This window comes from Lepus europaeus, chromosome 4 (genome assembly GCF_033115175.1).
Source record: "Lepus europaeus isolate LE1 chromosome 4, mLepTim1.pri, whole genome shotgun sequence".
NCBI classification, from domain to species: domain Eukaryota; kingdom Metazoa; phylum Chordata; class Mammalia; order Lagomorpha; family Leporidae; genus Lepus; species Lepus europaeus.
In genome coordinates this window covers 4,732,763-4,740,721 of record NC_084830.1, presented here as the reverse complement: position 1 = coordinate 4,740,721, position 7,959 = coordinate 4,732,763, and the positions used below count along the sequence as shown (strand labels likewise).

At 47.2% G+C, this 7,959-nt stretch overlaps 1 protein-coding gene across 1 annotated transcript in view; it reads right to left on the bottom strand.

Moving 5' to 3' along the window:
• Nucleotides 1-847: 847 nt before the first annotated feature.
• The window catches only part of FAM135B (family with sequence similarity 135 member B), a 228,373-nt gene continuing 221,261 nt past the window's right edge, over nucleotides 848-7,959 (bottom strand). The window contains exons 17-19 of the mRNA XM_062189440.1: nucleotides 7,395-7,505; nucleotides 4,945-5,058; nucleotides 848-1,053 (exon numbers count right to left, since the gene is read on the bottom strand). Of these exons, the coding sequence (XP_062045424.1) occupies nucleotides 848-1,053; nucleotides 4,945-5,058; nucleotides 7,395-7,505 (431 nt within the window). The remainder of the gene's footprint in view (nucleotides 1,054-4,944; nucleotides 5,059-7,394; nucleotides 7,506-7,959) is intronic.

Sequence of the window (7,959 nt, the reverse complement as noted above, 5' to 3'; positions counted from 1 at the left end):
GCTTCACACACGTGTGCGTTAATCTCAGCGCCCCCTTCTGCTGGGGTTGGTCTCACTCATGTTGCCCTACTATAGACAGAATTGAAGCAATCACAAACATATTTTATGGGCCAGGGCTATGCATAGAGAAAGTCTTGGGATGCAGGTAGAGCGATTTGTTCAGTAGGTTCCCGTGGTTATTTTTGTTTTCACACACTAGGGTTTACCAGTAGTATCACCTTCACCCCTCCTTACTTTAAGTCACATTTTATGAATAAAATTAGGATTTATAATGCATTCCTCTGTCCCTTGATTAGAAAACATGAAGAGCAAATGAGAGAATGGCCATCACATTTTTGTTGACCCAGTGGCACATTAGAATCTCTTAGGGGTTCTATTTACACAAATATGTTCCACTTCTACACAGAGGTTAACCTGAGTTCTGAAATGCTTGTGTGCACTTACTTTAATCAAATGATAAAGCTATGAGCTAGTAACATACTGGACAAATCTAGTTAAATTGGAGCAATCCCTCCGTGAGCCAACAGTGGTTTAAAACAGGTGGACTCTCCCATCCCACCCACTGTGTTTCTTTATTTTCTCACGTTTCTAGAAAGTAACTCAAATGAGACTCCAGGTGGTTAGACAAATTCAAGCAAGGTTTGTTGTCTATTACATCATTTGTTCAGCTTTTCCAAAACTCCAGAACAAAAGCACCTCACATGTCCAGTTGCACCCCAGCCTCCATCCATCCGCTTGGAGCTCCACCCAGGAATACACAGGTCCACAAAAGCAAGTCTCAGCTAAAGCTCTCAATGGGTCTTACAGGTTTCTGGCGAGTTACCCAAGGCCTGCCCCAGCAAAGTCACTACTTGAAGTAGTTGAGTCCCGCCACCAGGAAGAACTTCTCCAGGAAGAGTTCAGAATCCAGCACAGCGATGTGAGCGGCTCGGCCGATCAGGGTGTTGGCAGTATTGGGCAGGGCGTGGAACACGTTGTGTCTGATCAGAGTGCAGTCCTTGGCTTCCACCAGGGGGCCCAGAAGGTTGTTGATCATTTCTGCATAAACCGGCCCTGGAAGGAGGGAAGAAGGATGTGAAGCCAGGGCAGAAGTTGGCAGTGGAGCTTAGAAAACAACCCTAGATGTGTGTCAGGATCCTGTTCCTGGGCACGCCTTCATAGATCAGTTCCCAGCCTCTTCTCAATGTTTGCAAAAGAAACATGAAATAAAACCTCAGTCCTTCTTGTCCAGTCCAATTATGACAGCCAGTGTCCAGAAGACGAACTCCACACAGTGGCCTGTGAGCCTGTGCCCCAGAACCAGGACAGAATTGGGGTGGGCATGGACCCACAGTGGGTGGCCCCAGCAGGGGAGGGTCCCCAGAGAGCTGTGTGCTGCTTCAGGAGGTATGTGGGGCTGGGACACAGCTCAGGAGAGAAGTGGAAGCAAACACCATCTGATGCCATGCATTGTGCAAGCCACAGGGCATGGCACCAGCTCCCCTGATTCCAAGATCCAGGGAAAAGGTAGGGAATACATTTTCTGTGAGTGTGGTGGTTCATTTTTCTTTTACGAATGAAAGTCAGAATTTGCACCCCTGGGGCTTGGAGCTGCGTAGCGATGCGTACTTAAGCAACAGATAGATGTGCAGTGCACACCAGGTGTGCAGTACACATCACACCCCTCAGATGCTGGCTCCTCCTTTCCACAGAGCTGTTCACGATAACATCTGCACCGACAGAAAACCTTCTGGACTAGCTTGTGTTTGACTCCCTGTGGTGAGGATAGCAGAACTAAGCCTCTGGGTGTGTACCCCAATGCTCAGGTCTGTTTCATAAAGCCAGTTTGGCACCCTGACCCATATGGTGAGATGGGCAGCACTTGTGCTGAGAGTGTAATGGGGCCCCCAGCTCACTCCATCACTGCTCCCTGCCACACAGCAAAGCCACACAGCTCCTACTCCTCTAGGAGCTCAGCAAGAGAAACCACTCGGAGCTTTGCTCTCCTAAGCTGGGAAGGGCAAAAGGGCTGTCCGCAGAGCCAGGAGAACACTTTTAGCCTTCTTCTCCCCTTCTGAGAGTCACGGCAGGAGCTCTGAGATGGAGAACCTCGAAATGTCAAATTGAAATCATTGGCGAGTTGGCTGTGAAAATCTCTTAGGCACGTCAATTTAACTGAACAGAAAATGGGGTGAAAATGAAGGGTGTGGTCCTTCCCAGGAGCTGTGAACGTTCTAGAATGTTCTAGAATGGTGGTGGTAGACTGTGGCAAGGTATGCTGAGAGGATGTCATGGTGCATTTTTCAGAGGAAAAACAGAAATCAACCCAAACTCAGTATTAAAGGGACGGTTCGACAATTCTATGTCCCCTTAAAATCATAGATATGAGCACCACATGGTTATAAGAATAATGCATGCGGGGCCGGCGCTGCGGCGTAGCGGGTAAAGCCGCTGCCTGCAGTGCCGGCATCCCATATGGGCTGCTCCACTTCCGATCCAGCTCTCTGCTGTGGCCTGGGAAAGCAGTAGAAGATGGCCCAAGTCCTCGGGCCCCTGCACCCATGTGGGAGACCCAGAAGAAGCTCCTGGATCCTGGCCATTGCAGCCATCTAGGGAGTGAACCAACAGATGAAAGCCCTCCCTCTCTCTCTCCCTCTCTCTCTCTCTCCCCCCACCCCGCTTCTCTCTCTGTGTAACTCTGACTTTCAAGTAAATACTTTAAAAAAAGAAGAATGAATAATGCATGCACACATGAGTGTTGCTAACAAATGGAAGCAGAAGTATATGAAAGTTACACCAAAACCATAATTTGTTTAAGTGGTATATGCAATAAAGGTCAGAGGTCATTTATTTAAAAAAAAAGTCACTCACACTGCAGTGACTGCTCAGCCACATCACTGTCAGCAGAAGGAGTTAGGATTCCTTAAGCCCCTGAGGCAATTCTCAGTGTTTTTCTAAAGCACAGTCTACCTTAACCCTTACTACATTTTTTTCTCAAATACAGCACTGCTTGCATCTTGATTCACTTTTGGGATAGGAACCAATTATCTACACAACAAGGTCACGGATACAATGGCAGGTGACCCAGGGAAAGAAGAGTCGGGGAGATATTCTGTTACAGAATTTTCAAAAAATAGAAATATTTTTCTTTAAGAAAAATAAAAAGCAATAATAACCTATAAGTTAAATTTTGTATCAAATCTTCCTGTATGTTTAAATTTGACCAACTAAGCCACATTTCTTTTACGGTCATTTAAAACTATAACCAAAAAGATGAGCTCAGGACAACAGATTGGAATTTTTTTCCAAGATGATTGACAGGATTAATAATCAATTTAAATCACAAATTAACATCCTTTGGAGAAAAAAAGTTTCATAAACTGCAAATTCTTGAGCTCTTTCAAAATGGAGCAAAGAGCCATAAAAGGCCTCAATCTCATTAGCAATCACTTGGGCTACTGTTCAAAACAAAGCCCTAGAAGCATAGCAGTGTGCCCATGAGGAGTTCTGAGTCACCCGAGGGTGGGGTCGGGGTGGGGGGAGGGTTCTGGCCACCCGTTTCGCCTTAGTCTTTCCAGCTGTAAAACTGGAATCACAACACCTACTTTGATGACAACAATTGGGAAATCACTGATTAAATTATGATGGATCCACTTATCTGGTTATCGAAATGTGTTTGCATTCATGTTTTATCACCATGGGCAAATGAATATGGCATTATACTAAATCGAATCGTGATGCAAAATTCTAACATCTAACTTGACAACTATATGCGAAGAGACTAGAAGAAAAATAGAGGAGTATGTAGTGGTAGAGACAGAATCGGATAGGATCATAATTCGTTTTAATAAGTTAGATTCCTCCAAGTGTTCTAATTCAAAGCTTTTCATTAAGGAAAAGCATCATTTTTTAATATGCCACATGTTACTTTTCAGTGTACATAACAGGCACTGAAAAGCACACTGCTATTTTAGATATTAAAAGCCTTTTGAGATATATTTTTTCATCAAAATCTATGTTGCAGTTGCTAGGTTCCAGTAGAAATTTTAAATGTATCCATTTATACATTGCTAGCAAATCTTTGGATCTTAAGCAGATTACTTTTCAAACCCCTTAAAACACAGTGGAAATAACATTTATTTTTTAAAAGATTGAAATACCTAACATAGAGACAGGAAGGCCAGCCCATCCAACACAGATGTCTTCTTCATTGGCCTTTGCCTGATCCGTGCTACCTCAGTGCATACGCAGTCACCTGCAGAGTTACCCCACGGCATTCTCACTGCTGTTATTTTCTCACACACCAACCAGACAACAGGCAGGCCTGGCTCCCTGAGTTCTCTACCAGTTCAATGGCTGGCACACACCTCAACAGGAGGTAAACAAACATTCCACAATGGGATACACACGTGACTGCTTAACACACAAAAGAAACACGCAGCACATGCACACCTGCTTATGCATGTAACACACACACACACACACACCATAAATTAGGCCTATCAGTTCAAGAACACACACAGCATCATGATAACTGGTAGCTTTGGGATCTGCAAGGAGAGAAGGCCTATACTTCCAGGAATGGAGAGTCCCTACCTGTAGTTCCGGGGAAGAAACGTCTTTGTCAAGGTCCCCACAGGTGCCTAAAGGTCAACCAATGAGGATCAGACCTGCCTCAACCTTTACCCCCCCACGCCCTGAATCTATAAAAGGAGCCCTCCCCACCTCGGACGTGCGACTTCCCCGGCCCCCGCTCTGTTGTGACCAGTGAACCTTGCCTGGGAGCGGAATCCCAATAAAAGCTTGTGAATTAATTGATTCATCTCTGGGAAGATTTGTTACACACCAGACACCCAAATAACCACTGCCCAGGCATCCCCAGTAGGCATAGTCAAGTCAATGTCACGTATTTACTTTTACTCTGCCAATCATAAAGTCTCTAAATAAGAATCAGATGCAGCTTACCCGTGTGTCTGTCTTTGAGAGCAGTTTTACACATTTCGATCCTGGCTGAGTGGAATGGCACATAGCGGTCTTGGGGAGACGCGACCAGAACGACGTTCTTAAAGTACTGCAGCCCTGCAACAGGAAGCCAGGTGCATCGTTTTTGTTTGTTTAGTTTTTGTTCTTTAACCCCAGTCATTTCAATTGAAACCCCTTTCAGTTTGCACAGACTTCCCAGTCTCGCCTCAGGAGGCAAACAGAGCACAGGGTGGCATCATTGCAAAGGAACCTGTGCTCTCAGGGTTACCAATGCACACGCCAGACAGAGCTGCAGGTGCCCACAGCAGGCTGACAAGAGGGTTTTCTGCACTTTCTTTAGAGGGGAAACGATGACTTTGCTAAGGAGACACAAGCAAGCTACTCTGAACAGTGAGGAATCAACAGCAGATGAAGCCTTCCCGAGCTGGCAATACCGAGGAGTCCCAAGGGAAGGACATCTGAGTGTTCTCTTCCCCTCAGTCACAATGGATCTTCGAATTCCAGCCCTCATCAGGTCATCCCCTTTAGGAAAACAGCTCCAAGTTCACCTCCCCACCTCCTGTCCTGCATCCGTGCATATGGGGTGGACCGGCTTCATAGTGCAGGTGCCTCTCGTCCTCAGGCCAGCATGGAGCTCCAGGCATGGCAGTGCACCCTCAGCTCCTGCTGCTGGTCTCTGTGCTCTTTCTCATCACTCCATGCTGCTGAGCTCTTAGTGGTGTAACCCTCCACTGAAGTGGGTCCTCTCACCCGAGACCCTGTGCTGGGGCAGCCTGCGTCCACTGCTGGCCAGTGGAAGGGTGGAGAGGGCAAGAGCATAACAGCCAGCCTCTGGCCCTACTTAGGACAGCTCTGTGTGGCCACCTCAGCTCCTGAGCTCCCCCTGGGTCGGACACAAAGACCCTGATCTTGTTTCCCTCTCCCTACTGCAGGGGATAACTCTGAGAGTTCAACCTAACACCCAAGGGTACACAGTAGGTAAGGTTCTCTTGCAAGAGAGTTTATACATCAGCCTGTGGCTACAGCAGATTCACATCTACTGATACACAAAGTATCAATAGAGTTGGTGCTTAGAGAGTCATGGAGGACTGTGGACAAGTGGCCAGGCCAGCTTGCTTGGCCACACTGTGCAAGCTCACCAGTGGGCTGCTCTACCCACCCACTGGACATGCAGACCTCCCATCATCATGTGCACTGCCATCCTCTGCAGTCCTACCCATAACACGGGCAGGGTCTTCAATGCCCCCGCACACTCTCTCATTACAGCGAGTGGGTGGAGGTGTGATGAACAGTGATTCATGACAATGATCCCCACACAGTCAGCAAAACTAGAGAAGCTGGCATCAGCCCACTCTGTAGGTGAATCTGTACCTGGGGAAAGCTGAAACAGATCTGGGCTTACGTGATTAGAACATGAAATGATTGGTAGGGGGGCAGGTGCTGTGGTCCCATTTACGAAATCCACATTGCATTTCCAGTGCCTGGGATTGAATCTTTTCTTTTTTGGAGGCTTATTTATTTATTTGAAAGGCAGAGTTACAGAGAGAGACAGAGAGACAGATGCAGAGAGATAGATGTTCCATCTGCTGGTTCACTCCCTAAATGGCTGCAATGGCTGGAGCTGGGTCAACCCGAAGCCAGGAGCCAGGATCTTCTTCTGGGTCTCCCACATGAATTCAGGGGCCCAAGTACTTGAGTCGTCTTCCACTGCTTTCCCAGGCCATTAGCAGGGAGCTGGATCAGAAGTGGAGAGCCAGATCTCAAACCAGTAACCATAAGGGATGCCGGCACCACAGGTGGCAGCTTTACCCATTAAACCATAGTGCCGGCCCCATGGGATTTAATCTCACCTCCCTTCCAATCTAGCTTCCTGCTCATGTGCAATTGAAGAGAAAAACATGATGGCCCGAGTACTTGGGTTCCTACCACCCATGTAAGAGACCTGGATGGAGTTTGTGGCTCCTAGCTTTGGCCTGGCCCAGCCCTGGCTCTTTCAGGCATTTGGGGAGTGAATAAGCATATGGAAGATCTCTCTCTCTCTTTCTCCCTCCATCCCTCCCTCCCTCCTTTTATCCCTCCCTCCCTCCCTTTCTTTCTTTCTCTCCTCTCTCTCACCATTCCTTTCAAATAAGCAAAATAACACTTGAAAAATAAAAAACATATTGAGGAGTAGCGCTGTAGCGTGTGTGTGCTGAGATGATCCCACACCCACCTTGGCCTCCATCTCCCACACGCCCCGCAGGAGAAGGAATGACAGAAGCTGAGTCCTTAGGTAGCAGTTGGCCTCCCCCTGCATGGAAGAGACTTCACAGGCTGAACCTCCTGATCCTACCCCTCTGCGAGTCCATCAAACTAGCATCAAAGCTAACGTGTGTCTCAGGGTCAGACCTCAACGCCAACTCAGGATCACAGCTGTCCCGGGAACTGCCCACCTGTTTTTTGGCTTAGTTGGTAGAGGAAACATTTGCGCAAGTCAGCATTATCCCTGAAGGTCAGCTGCAGAAGAGACCCAGATTTCTTCAATTTCTGCATGAGCCACAAGCCTAGAAAGGCAAAACAAAACACAAAGCAAAATCAAAAAGCAAAATGGAATTGGTAAACTGTGAGTCTTAAGTTCAAAAATAAGGCAGTAGTAGACATTTTAGCAAATGCTTGAGTAATTAGCAATTACTCAATTAGTAGTAATTAGAGGTAAGTCTGCATTCTCGTGTATAAAATCATCCACCCAATGATGCAGCCACAGGCGTCTGGAATCACAGAGCCACCTGCCCCTCTGATTCATTCCATCTCCTTCCCTCAGAGGGAGAAGTGCACAGGCCCTGCCAGGACACTGGAGAGCAGGGGAAGCCTCACATCCCAGGGCCCTCCCATCCAGCTGCTGCTCACACAGTGACGTGGATGAGTGGATTATGTCACCGAAAACAAATTTACCTGATGAAATCCAAGGACGTGAACAAGAGGCTACATTTGCATGCAGTGCAGTGACTGACGGGTAAA